Raw genomic sequence first — 21709 nt, 5'->3', positions numbered from 1 at the left:
AATCCTCTGTATATTCAATTGCTATCAGCCGGATCGCCGCCGCCGCCGCCGCCGCTCTCAGCGCTGGGAGCGGCGGCGGCCGGCGGCGTCGCTCGCTCCGCCCCCTCAGCAGACGGCGCGCGGTGATTGGCTGGCGGCGGCGTAGGCCCCGCCCTGCTGCCATGGTGACGGCCGGCTGCCGGGCGAGTTCACACCTCCTCCTAGTAGCGAGCGGCGGCCGGGGGAGGGCGCGTCAGGCGGCGGCGATCGATACGAACCCCAGTCGAGCGGCGGAGCCGGCAGCGCAGCGTCCGTCCGTCGTGCGGCCGTCCGGTGACCGAGCGACACGCAGCCACAGACAGACATATAGACAGAGAGGGAGCCATGTCGCCGGCCAGCCTGCCCAGCTCGCCGGAAATGGTGCGTCCGCGCGCCACAGACTTCTCGATCGCAGCCATCATGGCCCGCAGCAGCAGCCGGGCCGAGGTCAGGTCGGCCACGCCGCCGCTTCTATCGCCAGGTGAGTGCAGACCCAGAGTGACCCGTTCACCCTGGGGAGTGGGTGGGGTTAGGGGCCTCCAGCCTCCGTTATCTAGTGTCCTGGTGGAACAGTGCTGTCGGTTAGCTGCTGCAGTTTGGCACGATTGCAGCGAATTGGATGTGAGCTTGAGTGGTCCACAAAGGCTGTGTTCCAATTTTGAATATGACGCTTTTCTCCAATATCCATTTCTCTAAATCATGATGGAATTATAAGTTTTACCGCAACTAACACGACACGAATAAACATATCGACTTATCTTTTGCCGAGCTATTAAACTCCAAAATTAGGCAGAACATTTACTAGATCTATGTGCTACAATACCAGTGCACAAATCATAGGCTGTTAGTTCTCAATAGACCCCAAACCAATGATTTATTCCCATCTCATCCTCGTCATGTCGTCCCGCCCTCCTTTTGTCTTTTCCCCGGCCCCTCATTAGGGTCCCTCCCAAAACCCACACCTCGCCAGGTGCCCTGGGGAGCAGCTGGCCGGCCGGGACGCTCCTCCTGTTAGTATTCCTCAGGGACGGGCGCCCCGCGTGGCACATGTCGCGCTCAGCGGCCGGGCCAGATACAAATGTGCCGCGCCCCGGGAGGCAGCATTGGTCGCCGTTCGACAGAGTCCCAGCTCCCGACCCCGACCTCGACTTCGGCTGCCGACCGCAGAGACCGAGCCGCGCGCTCTCACGTGTGGAGCTTCTGGAATGTCACTGAGAGCTAACTTGCATACAGATTAGAGGACCGAGTGGGCTGCCAATGCACTCATTTGTAATGTCACCAGCCTTTGGAACATTCTGAGCATGCTATCACCTCTTGCTTCTTTCGCGTTATTCCCGATCTAGCCACAGCATAACGTTAACCGTGGTTGGGAGCTGTCTTGAAGCGATTTTCCCGCAGCCAGGTAGTGTATCTGGGAAGACCCGGCCGTATCTCCCGCCCCAATCATCACCCCAGCCGCCCACTACACCACCCACTGTGCACCACTGCGCCCCCGTCAGCCCCCATGGCCCCTTCCGCCTCAGAAAATCACCTGGTGGTGGCCCGCCCCCAGAAATTGAAACTCTTCCGGACAATGAGTCGGTCGTTGGTGTCCGCGCTCGATGTGGGTTTCGCAGCGAGCTTTTCTGTGCCGCTCTAAGTGGGGACATTGTGTGATGGTTCGACAGCCCACTGAGTTGGAAATGTGAGGTGGTTTAGGGGAATTTAGTGATGCTTTGTGTGCTCTGGGCTCGGTGAGTTGACATTCCCGGCGAAATGCACGATGATAATGGGAAGTCGTCATGACGTATGGGTTCATTTCCGAATCATTGTTCGGTGTTACCCCTTTAGTGGTCAGCTGGAATGCCTGGCTAGGAGTATGGCCCTATACTGTGGTTACAGACTGTCTTGGTGTGGTTTTAAATGTTCTGTTGACTGCCGATGTTCCCTGAATCGCTTTGCGGGCCGTACCGTATTCTTTCGTTTATAAAATTAAAATACGTAGTTCTGAGTAATTGCAACAGCAATTAACGTGATAGAAACGCCGATCCTGCAAGTGTTTAGTCCGCTATTCATTATATTTACTAGTTACAGCTAAACCTATTTATTCATAAAAGTAACATTTAAGATTCGCCTCGCCTTATTTCTTTTCTGAAATCCTTAATCCTCTACACAGTGTCTCTATGTCCATCTGTGCTGTGTGAGGAGTGCACGTTCCAAGCAGTTGTCTGGTTGTTCGCTGTTGGTCTGAACAGAAACATTGGTCAGTCTTGTATAGTACACCTAAGAGCGCGCGCTGGTCGATCTGATAGCGCCGAGCAGCTGCTTGGACGGCGTTTCCGGCCCCTCCCGGACGGCAGCCGTGGTGCAGCAATATGCCGTGTGGGCTGCAGCAGCTGTGGTGAATGGGCTGTGGCGGCTGGGCTGTGGCGGCTCGGCTGTGGTGGCTGGGCTGTGGCAGGGCTGGCGGCTGGGCTGTGGCGGGCGGTGGCTGGGCTGTGGCGACTGGGCTGTGGGGGCGGAGCTGTGGGGACGGAGCTCTTGCGGCTCGGCTGTGGCGACTGGGCTGTGGCGGCTGGGCTATGATAGTAGCAGCTGTGTGATGGGTCTGTTGTCGGACGGTTGTGACAGAATGGTTTTTGGAGAGCTGCTATGACAAGGCGAAGCCTATGTTCTCTTGGTCCTGTATGGACATAACTGCACAGACTGCCAGTAACTTCCGGAGGCTGATACTGTGGCTGTTACGGTTCAACTGCGTCTGTGACAGTTGTAGGTAACTCCACTTATGGCTGTGAAGACTGTTGCTGTGATGACAGCTGTTGCATTGATGTAGCAACTGCTGTGGAATGTGGATGTAGCAGTGGTGCCATTTTTCGGCTGCTGGATTTCGGTCGTGGCTGCTGTTGCTTCGGTGGCTTCTGATGCTGAACTGTCGGTACTGTCAGGGATTGGGAATCGCAGCCGCCGGGATGTAAGATCTTCATTTCAAGCTTCGATGCTTTTAGTTGAAAAAGTTCGGTTAATTGGGTGTCACATAACCCTTGAAATCGAGCAGAGAATAAGGAATATTTCATTTAATTTCTTCTACGCTATTCATTGAATGGCGGTTATAGCTTATAGGGATCAATTACGGCAATGAAAAATGTCACAACTCTATGGTCGACAGTTGTTGCTGCCGACTTTTAACGCCAGATTCAGCTTGAGCCGTTCTCTCTGCGTCATTGGCTACCAGCGGCTACCAGTTATGTTTCCACATAACTGACAACGTTTCCACATGTTTGTAGGCGCCTGTTCCCAGCCAGTCTGTAGCAGCGCCATATGGCAGCCGAGCTGAGTGGTCAGCCATCCATCTCCGATCGCCCTGAGCTCTCGTTTCTGAATATAACAGACGCTGTAAGACGTATGAACGAGCCGCCATTCGTGTCGAGGAACAAGTAGGTAACGGATAATGTGCGCGAGATGCACTCTTCAGTCCTTTGGTCTTCTGCACAGCGGGATAGAAGAAGGAGAAAGAAAAAGAGAAAGAGAAAGAGAAAGAGAAAGAGAAAGAGAAAGAGAAAGAATGAGGAGGGAGAGAGAGAGAGAGAGAGAGAGAGAGAAGAGAGAGAGAGAGAGAGAGAGAGAGGGAGGGAGAGGGGGATGAGAAAGAACGAGAGGAAGAAGGTTGAGACGGCGACATTGACCGGTATTTGCGATCATTGCCCAGTCAAATGTACCCCAATCTATCTGTTGACAGTTACCACGAGTGGACATAGAACTTAATTCATTGCATTATAATTTTCTTTTATCGTCTTTTTCGGTAAGTAAATAATTGCCGAGGGAAAAGGTGCAGGTATGGTTTTAGTTGCTGATATTTTTTGGCATGCCCCTGGAATTTTGAACAAAACTTATCTACCTTCACAAGTGAATTTGATATTGGCTTTACTATGGACAACAAATGCTCGCATAAAAATACATTTGCAAAAGAACTGTGAGCAACAGGTATCATGTATAAAGCGAAAATGATATTTAAAAACTCACTGACAAAACTTGTATTAACTATTTCATAACATCTAACCCTTCTCTTGGTGCTGATGTTCCCCGTACGGGCCCCACGCATTTACAACCACTCTGTGCTGTGGTTCCCCCGTACAACAGTCGGTGAAAGGTCATGACCGAGGTTGTGTCAGCGTTTGACGAGCATACAACTGCTACACGTCATGTTTAACCCCTCTACGGTTATATCTGCAGGTGGTGGTGACAGAAGCATTGACTGTCCTGAACTTTACACAGCGCGATCACAATAGCATGGTTCTATTGCTGTCGTTCGTTTTGACGATTGGTCGTATGACGTCAAGCCCCAATGGAAAGAGGCTCAAAACAGGAACATCGACTGCCGAATGTGTTTGGTGACGCCACTTCCTGTGGCAATTGTCATCACCACTGCTGTCTTATTCTATAGGGGAAGTTGGGGCAATGCCGGAGTTGGGGCAAAGCCGAAATTCGAGATATTTCGAAAACCGTAAGACATGGATGCCACCTGTCAGTGATGCTCTGAAGCTTAAGTGACTACAATTATCGCATGTTTGTTACGAGTCGTCATTCGGAATACTTCGACTGTGAGGGCGCCAAGAGCGTTTTCAAGGTACGTTTCCCTTGTACTACATGCTCCTTTGAAGCTGCATTTCTTACTCATTATGCTACCGTTTGTCTGGCCAATTCGGTCAAGTAATCTTTAGCATGTCTTTGCATAAGTGTGCTGCCTATTTGAAATTTATACAGCACGTTGAAAAGTTATGGGCCTGCAAATGAAAGTATGGCAGGCTGGGGTAATGCCGAAAACGTGCGATTACGCACGTGTTAAAAGCACGCTACGTGGACTTTACTGCTGTAGAATAGCAACGCGTATTTTTAGTCACACAAATTACACTTTCAACCGACACAACGGCCTGTTACCTATAAGGAATGATTTACCTGGCATGTTCTTATTATATCACACAATTATAACTTCCAGTGTGCACCGCGTCCTCAAGCTCTTAAAACGCGTGTCAGCTTTGATCAATTCTGGATAAAGTTTGAGATAAAATGGCAAAACATCAATGTCGGCATTCCCCGTAGATCATTTCTCCCATTTTCGGCTTTCCCCGCAGTCCGGGGCAACGCCGAAAAAGTCACTTCTTTTATATTTTTAGTTTGTGCGCTTAACGGTATGCGAATTCATCAAATGCGCCTGGTATGTTTGAAAGGCAAAAGACTGGCCTCTCGAATGACGCCAACAAGAATAGCTTATGTTGTCTACCTTGCGTGCTACGGGTGTCAGAAAAAAAGTCTTCGGCGTTCCCCCAACTTCCCCTATAAAGACAGAAATGTCTGGAGGGCTCTCAGTACGCTGAGCCATTCACATATGCTCCCAGCATTTTTACTTGCATATGCTCCTCAAATAGCAGCATTCGGGTCACTGCAGTGGACCCATTTGGGCGTCAGTGTCCACGGCGCTGTGTGTGGAGAGCGCCTGTGACCCGCCGCGGGCGGCCCGTGTGCGTCAATGGCTCATGACGGCTGCAGCACGGAGGCACCAGTCCGCTGCGTCCGTTTTCGCACTAATTAGAACGTGATGATGCTAACTGCCCGCGCGGCCGGCATTAATTCCATTATCTGTGATCTGTGTGCCGTACATTCTTGTCAAACAAGCTGCTGTACACGCCGTTATCATTTGAAATGAGGGCTCAGTCGGCAATATTGCCGTTATCTATCATTTTGTTCACACTACCATTTCATGCTGAAAACTATGTCTTGTTCTGCTGTGCTGGACTAACGGCATTCTAGGGCGAGGCAGACCTACTCATGGTGATTGGTTAATTGCCTAAATAGGTAGTTTTTGAATTTATGGAAGAGAAAGCAAATAATTTATCCATATTACACAGAAACTTGGTGAAATTCCACGTACGACCTAAATCAAAAATGTAAATACGGGTTTTATGTAAATATGGTTAATTGCTCCTGCATATTAATAGGACATTTTGAAAGGCATGGCTTTACATTACATTACATTACACCATTGCATACATGTCATAATTACTTATTAACTTTTGCCAGCAACTTCTTATCCATTCTTTATTAACCCGCGAGTTGCTGGGGGGGCGTTAAACGCCCCCACTTTTTTCGCCGGGCCATAGCATAAAAACGGCGCGCCGCAGGCGCGCCAAATTTTGGGTACCTGTAGGGAATTCATTGAAGTTTATTGTGACAAAGTTTCAAAAAAATCGGTCGGAAAATTTTTGAGATATCGAGGTTTTAGTGACGTCATGATTTCTGAGTTTTCGACCAAAAACGGCATATGTTCAAAAAATCATATTAAATCACAGAATAGAGATACAGACATGCCGTAAACGCCATTAGACTGCCAATACCATGATCAATCAAATGGCTATCTTCGATTATTGATTATCGTTCCGCATTTTCCATAATATTGAACTGAATCTTGGCAATTTTTCGTGACTACTTCACGACCATGATACATGAATTTCTTAAATTGAACTTTTTGAGCCAAACACGTACACATATGATAAAATGAATGTCACCATCGTGTTTTACGCCCAAAATTACCTATAAAACATGTGTCACAGGCTGCAAATATCAGTTTTGATTTTCGGGGATATGTGCCTACCCGGTTGACCTGACCTTGACCCTGACCTATGCTTGACTGACCCCTACATGGAGCTGACACTCTTGTAGGCCTTATAAGATGGATTGTGCACCGTTTTCACAGAGTTTATGGCGAGCGGCGCCCATTGCGAAGTCCTGAAGTCCATGCTACTGAAAGCCCGATTTCAGGTGTTTGACCTGACCTTGACCCGACCTGTGACCTCAAAATTCAAATTTAAAGTACTCATCTGAAGCGTCTCGTTGCGCTCTTTCGTTTGCCGCCTCGTGCGTTTCGCTGCGCCTATTGGTTCTCGAGTTATCGGCTGGGGGCGTTTAACGCCCCCCCCCCCCCCAGCAAACGGTGGGTGGCGAAATACCCCAGCAACTGCCGGGTTAATAATGCATGTGGTGCCTCAATAGGTGAAAGCTTCTGTTGTTTCTTTGACAGAAGATTTGTTTTTCGAATACACCTCAATTTTTTACGTGAATAAGCTTTTCTAACGCAACAAATAATACCCCGAAAATTCAATTTTGCTCCCTTTTCGTTGAACTCTGCGAATTCTGAAAAACTTGAGTGGCCGTTTTCATATTTGGAATAATATTTGTTTACTGCAACGAAATAGCATAAATGAGTGATTTCATTTCCGGCATCGGCCATTTTTTATTGTGGATCACATTTCAGAAATTATCTGACCAGTGCAATCTCAATGCTGAAATATGTACTGCTATTTTTTATGTTTCTATGATGGCCTAAGCCACCTAAATACACCGGAACAAATATCCTTTTAGGCATGTCAAATAGAAATCCTGTCATTCAGCTGTCGAACGAAACTGTCCAGTGTCCATTTTACACGATTACCCAACTCTCGAAAGCGCACCTCATTGAACCCAAACGAAAGTCATTTAAGTTCTTGACAGCCTTTCCGCATGAGGATTATCTTATCGAGCTTGTTAAATGAACAAGAGTCCTGATTTTGGGAATACAAAAAAAAAAAAAAATATATCAGAGCGGATGCATCAAAACTCAAAATGAACCTCAACATGAAACAAAACACCTCGCATAACTTCTTCCACAGCAACATTTTGTGGCTGTTTGGCATCGCATCCCCTTTTTGCTATTGTACTTAATGTGAGCCAGTTGTGAAACTGTCAAAACACCAGCTCCCCAAAGAAAGCTAAGCTGCCTGTAACAATATGTGCACTTCCGTTTATAGACAGTCGCAGCATTTGCATACCAGTGTCCGTCCCCCCTAGCCTACAGTGGGCGCCCTGTTTGTGCCATTTGTACCACATTACTGGCGCAGCGGGGGCGAATTCCGGCGAGTCTCCGTAACCATGACTACACAACCCCCTCCCGATCACCATTCATGGGGCACTCCATTGCGAGTGGCGGAGGCCGTGCTCCATTGAAAACAGCCGCCGCTCTCCCCGTGTTCGGCCGCCGTTCCCGGTCCGTCCACCAGCCGGCCTCGGCGGGCGGCCGCTTCTCCCACTGTGCCCAGCAGCGACATTTTTACACGGCTATCTTGTGTGGGATCGCGGCGCGATTTCGCGGTGATCCGTCCGTCGGGCCGGCCGGGCATGAGAACGTTGGTTTACCACCGCTGTGCGCCGAGGGGGGTCGCGCGCCGGGCTGGCCGCACTGGGTCGGCAGTGGAGACGGTTGGAGCGGCGGTATAGGGGCGGGAGCAGCTGGACGCAGGGGCGACAAGAGAAGAGGAGCGGCAGTGGCGACAGGGGCGACACAAAGTAGCAGAAATGGATAGCAGAAGCTGACAAGCAGGACCAGTCCTCTGCATCTGGTGGCGCCTAAGTCTGTGACATGGATGCTCCCGAACCGCGGGATCGGCCGCCCACTTGAGGAGCGACGGCAGCAGTGGCGGCGGTCACAGGCCCGGGCTGAGCGAGGCTCTGTGCGTGCCCCAGTATCGATCACCTCCTACTGCCACCGCTGACGTGCCGACACTGCACGCCGTGTTCTCTCCAAACAGAGAAACGACAACTTTGTCATGCTGAGCCGGGCGACCAATATTGGTGCGCAAACAGACTGAGACAGAGCGCCTCACTGCTGGTCATGGACTCGGGGTCCTGGTCCCACTACTGGTGACAGGATACCGCATGTTTGGAATATTAAGACTAGCTTCACGTTTTAATCAGCTGATTTAGTCTAAGCTGAATGGTCTAACACCGCTTCACGGGGCTTCTTCAGCGGTTCGCCGTTTTGTCTTTACCCCGTCGAGCCATCAGCAGCGCTCGGCGCCCCAACTTGGGAGCTGATGTGAAATGTCTGTGACTGGCGGGCTGCGCCCCAGCCCGGGAGCTGTAGTCTGTCCGGTGACCAGTGGGGGTCCGGAGCCTCCCGCCCCTCGACGGCCGGTCTGCGGTTAGACCTTTTTGTCCGGCCTGGGAAAGAAGTGGCCCTCCACCTGGGGTCTGACGGACCGGGAGCCCAGCGCAGCAGCTCTCGGCAGCTGCTGGTGCTGACTGCTGGTGGTGCTGGTCCTACCACCGGGGGAGCGATGGTAAAAATAAACACGACTTCAGAGTGTGGTCCTAGGACACTAAAGAACTCAGTCTGGCGGGTCGGGTGATTGTCAAATCATGATCTGAACCTGTAATTAAACAGCTTTCTGCACCTGGCAAGCCGGATAAAGAGCTTCACCGTTTTACAGTGGCAGTTGTGATATGACTGGACGTAGGAACTGGCCTGGTTCTTCGCTCCACAACTTGTTTTCAAAATACGGAACATACATATTCTCGTTCCCTCGCCGTTCTGCGAGCTATGTTTGACGCAGGCAACAACAGGCGTGACATCCATTTGACGTCTGTAAACGCGCGGCCGTGGTAAAGTCACGTCGTTCCCTCTATGGTGTAGCGCTGACAGTGTGTTTCAACACTGACAGCGACACTTTGCGGTGTCAGCGCGACATTTTGATCGGCCCTTGTTTTGATCGGTCGCCGCCGCCACTAAACGGATCGACAGTGCCACAATCAAACTGTTCTCATTTCGACATCGGAGCGACAAAAACAGCGCACCGCGCGACGCGCAGCGATCGATGCGCACCGCGCCACGTTCGCCGTCGGACGTGCCGCCGCGCCAGGATGGCCGCTGACCGCTGGCCGTCCGGCGCAGCGCAAAAGTCGCGTCGCGCCACAGACGCCGCCACCGCAGCTTTTTGTGCGGACAGGAATGTGGCGCACGTGAAGCGCCACAATGGTGTCCGCACGGGACGCGTGCGGCGTCCGCGGCGTGTCTCGCAATGTGGCGCACGACAGACGGTGTCTGGCGCACCGCCCGTCCGTCCGTCGGCGCTGCTGCCAGTCAAGTCGGCTCCCTCAGTTCTCTTTCTGGGTGGCGGAGCGGCGCCGGCGGCGACTACTCATGATTCCTAACAGGCTGCTAACCTGCACCTGGCGCCCGTTCGGAGAGGCGGCCGCTCTGGGGCCGAGGTGATGGCTCGCGGAATTTGCTGCATTCCGGTGGTGGGCGATTGTGGGGCGCACGGCCGGCCTCCCCCACCCCCGGGGCTCGTCAGGTGCCCGCACCGGCCGTTCCCACAGGAGAAGAGCCGATCGCCGCCATTTTGGCCTCTTACCCGGCCGCAGTGAGATGCAAACTGGTGTTGATGGTGGGGCGTTTAGCTCATCTGTTGGCCGCAGAGCCGTCCCGTTAATTTTGTTCCTCATTTTTCACCTGCTCCGTGCCCGCCGGTTAGCGTGAAAAGGTGTTACTCACCCGGCCCCACGCCGTGGTCCTCATTTCATCCCAGCGAGGTCTGCTATTTTCATATGTTGAGCTCAATACTGGCTATCTAATGAGATTTAACTATTTTTCATTTCCTCTTGCCTGTCAATTTTTGCGTAAAGCTTGCCTTATTTTAGACTGACCCCACTCTATTTCCCAACCTCCCCATCTATCCCTCTTCTCCCTGTGACCGTGTGACCGTCTGCTGGCGGGCCGGGTGACCTGACCTGACCCGCGCGCGGTGGTCGCCGGTGCGGCTGATAGCCTGTTTGCCGGTAATCACGGCACAGCCGCGGCTCTCGGCCGCCCTGTGTGGCTCACCGGCCGCTCGGCGCCGTGCCCGACACGGCCCAGTCATTTTTCACCCGCGGCTCGCCGGCTCATCTCAGGCCCGCTAATGTCGACGGCGCCTTTGATGTGCCGCGCCGAGGTTTTGCGATGATAAGCCATGATTTCATTTACACATTACATCAATTAATAAGAGTCGGTCATGTTTCAGAAATTAGATACGACACACTGGCAAAAAGGCGTTGCGCGAGAGAATGCGGCCTCGCGGTGGGTAATTGATACAAAGGTGGCCCCCGGCGGTGCCGCGGGACACGCGAGAGGCGTGTTGCACCACGCTGCACGAAACTCGAGCGGGGGTGTAGCGGCTGGGCCAGCTCCAACGGGGCGTCAGCGGTGTCCGGTGAGCTGTTCTTTACCGCTCTGTGGTGAGCCGACCCCGTGAGCTGGCCCCTTCCGATCACAGAATCAATTTACGGATCCAGTGCTCGGTGGGACATCTCAACTTACCTCACTTTTACTTTGATCCAGCAGCGCTGACTCGTCTCAATGATTCATTCTCACTAACTGAGTCTTTGTGTCGAAAGCGTCATCAGTGTCACACTCAGCCAAACTCACGCCACTGACACCGGAGCTGACACCCACCCGCTTATAGACGCTCGAACTAGCTGTGTTTGTCGACTCAATTGAAATGGGGCCGATCACGGATGGGAAAAACAGGATCAGCCCTGCTATCGATACGACCACCAGTGAGCTGCTACTCGCGGCAAGTCTGAAACGCGGCACGTTAGATTGATTTCCAGGCAGTTAAGTGATCTCATTGCAAGCTCGGAAACTGATATGGGTGTTCTTTTCACTGGCGACAAACACCCTTTGTCAGCTTCGCTTACGACAAGCTGCACGTTTTATACGACCTAGGTTTTTGTTTCCAGTATTTTTTGTGTGTGTGTGTGCTTAGTTAGGTTATAACTCGGAAAAAATACAATTTTTTGTCAGCTTGATTCTATTTGACACGTACGCTGATATTTGATCACGATTTTTTTTTAACCAGTGCGGACCAATCACTGGACGCGTTCGTTAATTATGTCAGTCACGTCAGCGGTCTGATGGCTCCGTGAGTGCCGAACAGCGCACGGAGGTGAGAGCCACGTCAGTTGGCTGCGGCCTGATCGCTCTTACTGCGGACTGGATGATAAAGGTCAGAAAATTGTGGGACCCGACCTTTCTCGCCATTTTTTACCGAGTTGACATACTCTGCACGCTAGTTTCAACAGCATGTCCGGGAAATTCATTAGAAACATTCATTGAATATTAACGTGAACTTAACTGATGATAATTGGTTGTCATGAGGTACCGTGAATAGTTACAGCCTTGTAGCGGGAACATAAAGTTGTTACATGATTTGGTCGGCTCTTTTGATACAGCGAACTACATACGAAAACCTAGCCATATTTGTGCGTCCCAGTTTAGAAGACGACCGTTTTAGTGTAGTTTCAACTACGCGTCATATAAGTGCTGCGTAGGTACGGCACTGGATACAGTGTTCCGTTCCAGCGTGACCAGCGCTGGGTCACGTTCTGCGACGTCCGGTCACCGCTCGGGTCAGCGGGTCAGCGACTGGGCGCCGCTGAGAGCCGCCGCCTGCCTTTGATGTGCCGCCCGGCGCGGCGGTGTCCGGTCTCTGAGCAACATCTCGCGGTCTCGCAGGAATGCTGACCGCAGGGGCGGCTGCAGAAGCGTCATCACCGGCCCCATCACCGTCATCACCATCAAAATCACCATCACTGGCGGCGGCATTAGCAGCGGCAGCGGCAGAGGTGGTCTGCCCGCCGCCCTCACTCCGTCTGCCCTCGGGGCAGGGCGGTGCCCTTTGAGCAGCGTCACCAGAGCTGGGCTGTCTCTGCCGGCGGCGCGGGGTCACCGCGGGATCTTACCCCAACTCCGGGTCACGTGACTCTCCGGGTGACGAAAGGCACCACTAAATCCTGCATTAAATTCAATTACGGCCCAAATTAGGATGAAGTGTGGGATCCAGAAAATTCATGTCCATGTATAATTGGCTGTAAAACTGCATGTCGCTGTTGTTCATTGGTTAGGACTATTTTCTCCTATTCAGGGCGTAAAAATAAGATGCTATTTGGAACAACGCTGTCGGTCTAAACAATGCGTACAAATAAGCTACACAACATGCAAGGTGGTATATAATAACCCAACCATTTTGCATGTAATTAGTTATGCAAAATAGCTGTTTGTGCTTCACAGTGGTAATCATCACCAAGCACTTGTGAAGTATTTTTTGTGGACTTATAAAAAATACCTCTTGGGAAAGCTCCGTCGCCATGACTGCCTCAGACGTGCTCTATTTTCCGTCCCTCTTCCTTCCTCCTCACTCTCGCCGATGTCGTCTGACAAACAGGTGCAGTGCAGGTCTGATCAAGGCCGTATAAGGTCTGATCTGATCCGCTTTTGTGTGCCGGACATCAGCCAAGCGGCCGTTCGGTGTCCGTAATGGCAGTGGACCTCACTGACCGGCGATCGGAAGGGGATCAGCCGATCAGCCGCCTCACACTGCTCTCCGAACTCACCTCACAGCGGATACCTCCCCTTCTCACCTCTCCCCTCCCCCTCCCCACTCCCGTCCGTCCCGGGCCAGTTCCGGCCGACCCGGCCCCGCGGTCAGCGGTCAGCCCGGCCGACGCCCTCGCACGTGCCCCAATATCGGGCTTTTTATCGCGCTCACCGCGCCGCGATCGGCGCATTTCTTCGTCAGCTCGCACAATGAAAACGTCAAAATATTTTTTTTACCGTCATCCACGTGCGCATTGAGAGAGCGGCGTCGGCGTCAGATGAAAGCACGTGCCGATGGGGGCGGCCCGCGCCAGGCCGGACCCGCTCCTGATTTCGGCCAAATGGCCCCAGATTAGCGCGGAGCGCCGCAGAAGGCGAGCGGGGTTTACCGCTGGTAGATTAGGTAGGGAGGCACGTGTTTTGTACCGGGGATCGAGGGGAGGGTAGTGGTGGGACCGTGTAGTGCGAATTATGAATGCGGGGCTGTGGTAGATACTATGTAGATGTAGGGCAGGTCAGAAAAAAAAATACTGCCTCTGAGGCAGATGACATTCTGGACAGTGGTCAGTGGACAAGGATATAGCTCTCTGGGTGCCAGAAGATCTGGAAAATCTGTCAGCGTTCTAATGCTGGCTGGAAATCCCCAGATAGCTACAGCGTCGACATTCAAAAATGGATGTGTTAGAAGCCAGTGAAGGGTAAGATGACCAGGGCCCGACATGTAAATTCAGATGCAGCAGCTAACAAAGGACATTAGGATTTGGCTAAAACGGATTGTCATGAATTGTTGTAATATAATGCTGAGCTTGAATGACATCTGCATGAGCTTTGCTCTGTCGTCAAGCTAAGAAGTCATCTAGATGTGGAAAAAATGAATGGAAGATTTGGTAGATTGTGCTTTGTCATCGCGAATTTTACGTCCCCAGCATCTGCCACAGAAGCTAAAATGACGTCATTATTTGAAATGCGGCACATCACACTTCCCATTGTTGATGACAAGAGCTTCAAAAAACATTCATCCGTTCGCCTAGCTCGAAGTCTTTATTTTCCAACCGCACCTTCCTGCTCTTTAAAAAGTCACTTGTCGCATGCACCTGACCAGCCTCTCCTCCGTTTTCAGTGAAGGCGATGGAGGCGGTGCGCGTCTCGGAAGGTGAGGAGGAGGAGCGTGAGATCGACGTCGAGGAGCTGCCCGAGGCAGCCGCCATGGACGACTCGGCGTCCCGGGGCTCGACGCCCTGCTCAGAGCCGTCCGACAGCCCTCAGAAGCCGGCCAAGAAGGGCGTCCGCGAGACCAGCAACTGCGAGGAGCTGAGGGACGTCCACTGCCAGCTGGAGGCCAAGGAGCTCTGGGACAAGTTCTTCGAGCTCGGCACGGAGATGATTATTACCAAGACTGGACGGTGAGTACCCGTGGCACAGTGATGGTGGCCTGAGCGATTGGTGAGACGAGAGTTCGGTTAATGAAAAATGTAGGGTGATGATTGCGAGGGAATATGTAGGGAGTGAAGTTTTGTCATCATCCACTTATCGATATAAACAGATACACCCGCTGCGATACACACTCGATTGCACATTTCCCACACGGTCGCGCCCCTTACTGTTCATTAATCACCCCTGATCCATCTCATCACCAGCTTGTTACAACTCTCCCGCACCCACTCCCCACTCGTCGGTCCGCTCCGTCCCCATCAAACGCGGCGTGTCGCTTCCAGTTGGCCGGCGCCGTGCAGATGAAATCAGGTACCATTGACTGGCCGTCACAGCTGTATTGTCTGTCGGCGACTGCCGCGCGGACGGCACGCGCCTGACACAATGACGCGACTGACTGCTGGGAGGCCGGGCGGACCCGGGGGCGATCCACTCCCCAGTCGGACTCTCCCGGGGACGGTGGGGATCGCTCCCCTCCCCCGGGACACGCCGGAGTATCGGGTGTGGGCGGAAACAGAGGCGAGTCAGAGCCAGTGGCGCTGGGAAAATGTTTTGCTGGAGTTTCAATGGATAAGAACTGGCGTTTGATCCGTATTTGTGGATAAAGAAATCGACGAATCGTACTGGCGCAGTCTTTTCTTGCTGACGTTGCTATTCTTTGTCAACTGAGCATTAAATGTTTGTTTTAAAACGTTCCTAAACCTATTTTAAGCATCCCTCCAGAGTTATGTTTCTGTCTCGTGTAGGTTTGCCTTTTCCCAGCGTTCTCTCCTTCATCCCACTGTACTGGTACGGCTCCGTCCTTTTCACACCGCTTCTCTGTCCCTCGGCTCCTGTCATCCCCGTCCCCACTCACAGCAGTTACTCTGATTCGCACGCCGCTCAGTTGGTCCCTTGGCCGGTGTCGGTGTCGGCGGGGCGGCTCACGCCACCCGCACCGGCTGCCTGGGGGCATTATACGCGGCCATCGCTCCCCCATTAGATGACAATCACCCCGGACAATCGGAACATTGCGAATAATCGACTGGGGTGCCGCCGCCGACGCGGCGCTGGCAGGTGTCGCGTCGGTTGCAACGTTCCGGAACGCTGGCCGCTTTGTGGGCCGTCGGCGCCGTAACGAGAGCGACGGCACCGACAGATGGCCCGGGATTGGACTGGGACGGGCGACGACGGCGACGGGAGGCGGTGGCAATCGGTGGCGAGTAGGACTGTGGAGTGTTGGTGCGGACTGTGGAGTCCTGATAAAGTTTGGAGGGGAGGGAGGAGCTGGTGCAACGTCTATGAGACAGTCATAAGCCAGATTTCAATTAGTGATGTATCACGCTTGGTACATCTGCCTGTCCACCCGTTCACCGTCAGTCTGTCCGTCAGTCCATCAGTCCCTCAGTCAGCCAGTCCCTCAGTCAGTCAGTCCGTCAGTCAGTCACTCAGTCACCGAATCTGACAGTTGCCGCCCGCTGCAGTCACACTCGCTGCAGGGACATCCAGGTCCGGTCTGGCCCGTCCAGTCCCGCAGAGCCGCCCTGTGAGATCTCGTTAGTACGGTCCGCTGCGTTTGTTTGTTCTGCGGTGTGTAACGTAATCTAACGTTCACGTGTTTCAACGAAGCTCACGTCATTCATTTTTATTGCTGCAAAGATCGTTAACTCTAGATCCGTGTCAAAGCTACCGAAAATACACGCATGGAAGGTAAAGTGGCAAAAAGTCCAACATTCTAGCTATATCTACATAATTATCTCACAAATGCAGTTCTCTCGGCACTACACTGCAATGCTCACAAACCGACCTTCTTCCTACGCACTCCGCTTCCCCGCCGGGTGGTGCCGGGTTGTCTGGCGCGGCGGGGCAGCCGTGGGGTCCAGGTGTGGCCCGCTCAGCCGCCGCGCCGGCTGTCATTCAGGCATCGTGTTCCGCGCCGTCGGATGCCGGCGGGCCGCGCGTGCAGCCGCCGCGCGTGCATCGTCCACCTGACCGGCTCCGTCCAGCCGTCTGGCAGAGCGCCGGAAACGCGCCACCCGCGCCGCCGCCGCCGCCACCGCGCTCAATTCTCCGCACGGAGCAGGCCAAGTCTCTGTTTCGGCGTCGCGCGGGCTCCGTTTCGGCGACGGTGGAGTGAGCGGCACGGCCTACAATGCTGGGTTCGGCGGCGGCTAGCCGGGTGGTCCCGTCGGCTTCCCAGCGCCGCTGCCACCGCTCTCTCTCCGATGATCGATCCCAGCTAACCCGGCCGCCGCGGCCACACTCTCAAACAGTTTACGGTGGCGCATTAGAGGCCTCCCGCAGACAGAAGGCCAGACATCGAGCGGCTGCAGTGGCGGGGGCGGGGGCGGGGGCGGCCGCGGGTGGCAACTAGCTCGAACGGTGTCTGGAAGTAGCTCGGCCGACCTGAAAGACGGCGCGGCGCCGGCGCTGCCCGCCCGCCGGCCGACGCACATCCGTCAAACGGACCGACGCGAGGCGGGTCTCGGAAACGGTGGCGGTGGAGGGGAGGATTGGGGTCTGGAGTGGAGTAGACCAGGGGCAGAGTAGAGCAGAGCGGAGCCGGGAGGGCTCGAAGACCGGCGGGCGGACCGGCACTTGTTTTCAGCGCGGGTGGCGCGCGCCGTGAGGACGCCCCTCTCATCAGGGCCGTTCGCGCGACACCGATCCTGACGAGGAATGCTGCGGGGGCGCCTTAATTGCCGGCGTCTCGCGCGGTCTGTGACGGCGTCCGGGCGTCCGGGCGGCGGCGGTGGGGGCGGCGGCGGCGGTCCGTGGCGACCGGTCCATACCTGTCAGCGCGCCCGGCGGCACCCGGGTGGTCCTCAGCGCTAGCGGCACGCTGTTTACAATCGGCCTACAAATTGGTAAATTGATACTTGCGGCACGGAGACGGTGCCGAATTAATGAGCACCGAGTGGGCGGTGGGGTGACCGAGTCGCCACCAGCGCCGGCGGCGTGCATACAACTGTAGAGCGGCGAGCTGTGTGTCCAGCGGTCCGCTATCGGCCGTGTCACCGCCCGTCGCTCCGATCGACCCCCCGCGGCGCCCTCCCCTCCCCCTGTGGTGGTGGTGGGGCGCCGGAATTGGCATCATGGGTGACGTGTTGGACGGCACTGACGCCGCCCCGGTGGTCCTGCAAGCTGCAGACGGGGAGCTGTGACCGGACACGGGACAGGTCGCCCCTGTTCGCTACCCTGTCCCTCCCTCCCCCTCGCCCTCTGCCCGGCTTAGATCCGGATGGGAGGCTGGGTTGTGCAATGAACGACTCCCTGTTTCATAAGGCTCGATCGACAAACACTCGGCAGAAACTGCTTTGATATTAGATACTCATACTGACCTGTTCAAATTTAGATAAAGAAAATTGTTGAAGCTGTGCAAACGGTAAGATGTTTAGCTTCAAGCTAATCTAATCCTCAAGTATCACGGTGATTTGTTTTGTATCTCAAGTCGGTAGTTTCATCGATCCATTTTCATGAGCCGTCCCCGGCCGGCCGGTGACACTACCATGGGCTGCTCTGCAGGTGGTCGGTGGCCGTCCCTCGCCCCACCTGCAGATGCACTCGTAACCCGCTCTCTCGGCACAGAGCGGCCAACAATCATATTTCAGCACGGCGTCTGTCGGGGTGCGCCCTGCTCGGACCGACACGGACCTCTGTCAGTCGGACCGAGTCATGGTCAGCCTGTCACCTGGTCTCGCCACCCGCCCGAACGGCCGGAACCCGCCGCGGCCGCGCCAGCGACGCCGGTGGTCCGCCCCGAGCCGTCGCGTGCACGCCCCACCTCTCCTCGCTCCGGACTCGCTCGCTCGCCCGGGACTCGCCCGGCTCGCCTCTCCCGGCCTCGCTCTGCGGGCGGCAGCCGGTCGCCGGTCGCCACTCTCCGGGACGATGTGTTGCTGGCTCAGGAGACGCCTCAGCGTCCGCGGTGACCCCAGCACGAGACATGAGACACGGGCCACGAGTGACGAGACACTGCCCACGAGGCAGCGCGAGTGACGGCGCTGCGCCGGCGGCCCGACAGCGCCTCACGGGGGGCGCCGCGAGCCGCTACTTTACGAAGCTGTTGTGCCGACACGGTGCAGGCGATTTGCGCACCCCAGCTGCGCGTCCAGTGTCGCCCATTAGTTTGTGAGACCGTTACTGTCTCCGGTAGGGGTGTAGGGAAATAGATATAACGCACCACTCAGCCGCGGGCGGCGTGACGTGCTGGAGACCACGAGGAGTTCTCGGCACGGTGCTGTAGGGGTTCTCCGAGTCTCTCAGGTCAAGTGATTTCCTAAGACACCAGGAACTACCCACACCGGTAGGTTAGAGGGAATACGATCGCCCTTACAGTTGGGACACCGCCTCGGCTACCGTAGTCGGCCGAGAGATGACACGACATCAGAGCCTGCCGCCGCCGCCGCCGGTGCTGCCGGCGCACTCTGACGGTCCGGAGGGAGGGGTGACGGACGGGGAGGGGAAGGGGGCCCCAGTACCCGTATCGATATCATTGCTCGTCTGAGGACGTCCGTCACGGGGCCTGGCAGTCGTCGGCCGGCCGGTGGCGCCGTGTGCTTATTTATGGGCGGCCGGGCTGCGTCCGATCAGGAGGACCGACCGCCGCAGTCGGCGCCGAGCGCGTCACAGCAGCCCGCCGCCGCACTCGGAGGTGTTGAGAGGTGGCTGGGGCGTCCCTACCGACCCCCATCGGACCGCGGCCGCCCCCGCCCCCTCCCCGCCACCGCCCGCCCGCCGCTTTACTACCCGGCCCACCGCCGCACACTGGTCGGAAACGCCCTCACGAGAGGCCACGGGCGATTCCGGAGTTTCGGATTATTTTTTATATAGATCGATTTGAAATTGATCAAATTATTATACTTAGGCCAAAAAAACTAATCCGGGTGACCAAAAATAGCTGTAATCAGCCCCCGAAGATGGGGTATCCCAGAACTCGGAAATTGACGCGGAGCAAGAGGTTTCTTGAGCCGGATATTCAGAGTCTTATTGCTGATAGACACCAAATTGAAATCCCACATATTATGCATCAAAATGTTCGTTATGAAGTTGCCGACTGGTCAGTGCAAAATTTTTGGTATACTTTTTCCCTAACTAAGATGTACTATAGCTTTTTTATGAAGGCTCTCCTACAGTGATTCTGGAATATAACTGCAAAGTTTAGGTAAGGAAACAACAGGTAGTCCCATCTAGTTCCACTCTGATTTTTTGTGAGATGAAGTAGGATTTAAATTTACACCAGGGCAACATAAAAGCTAACTGCGCATATTTGCGCAAAATTTGCAGGAGCCGCTCTTCCTACCCAACTACCGCCCGCCCCGCCCCAGTTTCGGCTCGGCCGCCGCGCCCGGCTTACGCTGACCTGTGTGGCCTGCACGCATCCATGCGTAGTTGACTGGTCATTAAAACAGATGCGCCAGAGTTTATGAATTTTGTGAAAAGCGCGTTTTATGTATGCATTTATGTATGTATTGACATCAAAAGCCTTCCACATATTGCGTGGCGATTACGGCTTGCATTTAGAGAGCCTTGCAATTGACAACCATCACTCGGCTGAACAAAGTGGAAATTGAAACCTTCGTGAATATAAGACGCTGCAAATATAGGACACCTGTCACTGACGTCGGGTTACCTTGGGCCGTCTTTTTACATTAGATCACAATTCCGGTATTTAACCCTGGCCGGACCGATTGGTTTTCTACATTGACCGGGGAGGGTTGGTACAACTCCCTCGCCGTTTCGCCTCTAATTGAGCTAGAGCCTCGCGGAAAAAAACAAGCTTGTGTGCCGTTATAAGACGCAAAAATTAGGTACTACCCGATTTTAAGGTCTTAGGTCAGCCAGTGACCTCTTAGGTCAGGTAAGTGCCACAAGGCACGGGCTCGGTTTTAGGTTAATTACTTTGTCAAAAATGGTCGCACTGCCGCGATTTTGGCATAATCGTGTTTGTCTAGCTCAGGCGCGTTGAATGCTATACTTGGTGTTCGGGTGAAGTCAACTTAACCCTCGCCGGCACAGGCCATTTTGCGTCCTTCGACGGCACAAGGGGGGTTGGGGGGGTTGGTACGACCCCCCCTCGCGTTTGGCCCCTGATCGAGCTAGAGCTTCGCGGAAAAAAACGAGCGTGTTGCACGTCACGAGAGAAAGCCGATGATACCCAATTTTAAGGTCCTAGGTCATCGGGTGACCTTCCAGGTCAGGTCAATGACCCGAAAACCGGGAAAATCGGGACCTGTTAGAAAGTCGTAAATTGTGGCTGCTATGTGGTTTTCCGGGGTGCTGATCACGAATATCGTATTAGTTTTGATCAGAGATAATGTCTTTAAGCATTTAGACCAGGTCGAGTCAGGTCAGGTCAACCGGTAGGGGTTGTGACAGGTATTCGTAATACGTGTCAACCGCCTCTGACAGCTTCGTAACATGTTACGAAGGCGCCAAAACTACTTCGTAAATGTTCAAAAACTTCAAATGGTTGCTAAATTGAATTCAGCTCCAAAAACTAGCCTAGAAACATGTAAAACTCGAAAAAGTGAACCGAGGTCACCCGAGGTCAACAAAGGTCAATGACCTGACCTGACCTTCAGGTGACCTTGACACCCATCCTTATGTATGGGAGCAACATCAAATCACATGTTTGAACGTTTGAAACCACGAAAAGCTTGCAAACGCGCGGCTAATGCGAGCCGACATACGCCGAATCGCGATTTCGGCCAAACATGGTCACGGAAAAGAGGTCACAGGTCAAAGGTCATTAGGGTCAGGGTCATGAAATTTTCAGGGTAGGTGTAAAATTGATCAATGCGAGGGTACTGAAAGTTTCGTCGCGATCGGCCGCTTTTTACGCGAGTTATTCGCGAAAACCCTTAGGGGGGGTTGCATCAACCCCCCCCCCCCTTGTGCCGGCGAGGGTTAAGGTGTTAACCTCGGGTCAAGGTCAGGTCGGAGCCCCTCAGGTCACGAAAATGGTTGAAGGAGGTCATATTGCATATCATTCGATTCGGCAGGTCTTCCTGAGTCCAATGGTGGCTTTCCCGACTCTCTAGCTCCATCTGATCAGGAGTTATTGACGAAAAACTTACA

At 53.9% G+C, this 21709-nt stretch overlaps 1 protein-coding gene across 1 annotated transcript in view; it reads left to right on the top strand.

Annotated features, from left to right (window-relative positions):
- The first annotated feature begins 200 nt into the window (after nucleotides 1–200).
- Nucleotides 201–21709, top strand: part of LOC122368578 (T-box transcription factor TBX20-like) — a 46227-nt gene continuing 24718 nt past the window's right edge. The window contains exons 1-2 of the mRNA XM_043342643.1: nucleotides 201–499; nucleotides 14340–14622. Of these exons, the coding sequence (XP_043198578.1) occupies nucleotides 364–499; nucleotides 14340–14622 (419 nt within the window). The 5' untranslated portion in view covers nucleotides 201–363. The remainder of the gene's footprint in view (nucleotides 500–14339; nucleotides 14623–21709) is intronic.

The sequence above is a fragment of the Amphibalanus amphitrite genome, unplaced genomic scaffold (genome assembly GCF_019059575.1).
Source record: "Amphibalanus amphitrite isolate SeventyFive unplaced genomic scaffold, NRLGWU_Aamphi_draft 000958F_arrow, whole genome shotgun sequence".
Lineage (NCBI taxonomy): Eukaryota > Metazoa > Arthropoda > Thecostraca > Balanomorpha > Balanidae > Amphibalanus > Amphibalanus amphitrite.
This window is presented reverse-complemented; position numbering and strand designations above follow the sequence as displayed.